The sequence below is a fragment of the Rhizophagus irregularis genome, chromosome 10 (genome assembly GCF_026210795.1).
Source record: "Rhizophagus irregularis chromosome 10, complete sequence".
In the NCBI taxonomy this organism is placed as follows: Eukaryota; Fungi; Glomeromycota; class Glomeromycetes; order Glomerales; family Glomeraceae; genus Rhizophagus; species Rhizophagus irregularis.
The window spans coordinates 4116578-4117490 of record NC_089438.1 but is presented as its reverse complement, the minus strand read 5'-3'; the positions used below and the strand labels follow the sequence as shown (position 1 = coordinate 4117490).

The following is a 913-nucleotide window of genomic DNA, read 5'->3' as shown; positions in this document are numbered from 1 at the left end:
CAGGTGATATTCATTCTAAAATTGCTATAATCTTTACTTCAAAGATTCGGGTACATATCTGGCCTAAATCTGGTAAGGTTAATATATTTGGCACTAAGACTGAATTGGATGCTGATATGGTTTATAAGTTCTTACAGAAGTTGTTTTCTAATCCATATGATTTTAGAGATTTTATTTGTGATGCACCTATTCCAGATTGCGAGAGGTAAAAAAATGGTTTCACTGAAAACTAGAAACCCTCTATTTGTAAAATCCAGCAATCGCATTCATGACTTCTTGTTGGCATAAGACATTCGTCACATAGAGTTATAGCCAACTCATTTTTTAGCCTATCCAGCTGACTCTCGGTGGTTGGTGCAAGATTTTGGTAGTATTCATTGAATTCATTCTGCTCTTCTTCATTTATGTCTTCATCTATATCTTCATCTGTGTCTTCATCCATATCTTCATCTCCTTTTATATGATAGATGCTGAATTCATTTCTATATTCATCATTAGGATTTGTGAATATTCTTTGTATATTGTAATCTATAATGTTGAATGTTGTAGGTTTCTTTTTTGATAATATTTCTACTAAGTCTAATAATGCATATGCTAATTCTTTATCCTCTGAGAAGTTCTTAATGATATCTGAAAATCTTTCATATATTGCCATCTCATCTGGTAGAATAGAATATCTTATTCGTGATAAAAGTGATGGATGTATCCATATATCATCACCTTCTAACATCTCATCAAATATTTCTACTAGCTCTTCTAATCCAGATACTAACATACTTTCTTTGCTAAATTCGGAATCTAAAGCTTTTAAATATGCTATATCTAAATACCACATTATTTCCTTTACCCATTCTTCTATGTTGAGTTCAAACTGGCCTAGTATACGTCTTAGTAATGGTCTGTATTGTGACAT

The 913-nt window shown here is 31.7% G+C and overlaps 1 protein-coding gene across 1 annotated transcript; it reads right to left on the bottom strand.

Moving 5' to 3' along the window:
- Positions 1 to 229: 229 nt before the first annotated feature.
- OCT59_002352 (uncharacterized protein) lies at positions 230 to 913 on the bottom strand (the record flags this gene model as incomplete). The annotated part of the gene is made up of 1 exon (XM_066144441.1): positions 230 to 913. The coding sequence occupies one exon, from the start codon at positions 911 to 913 to the stop codon at positions 230 to 232; it is 684 nt and encodes a 227-aa protein (XP_065995604.1).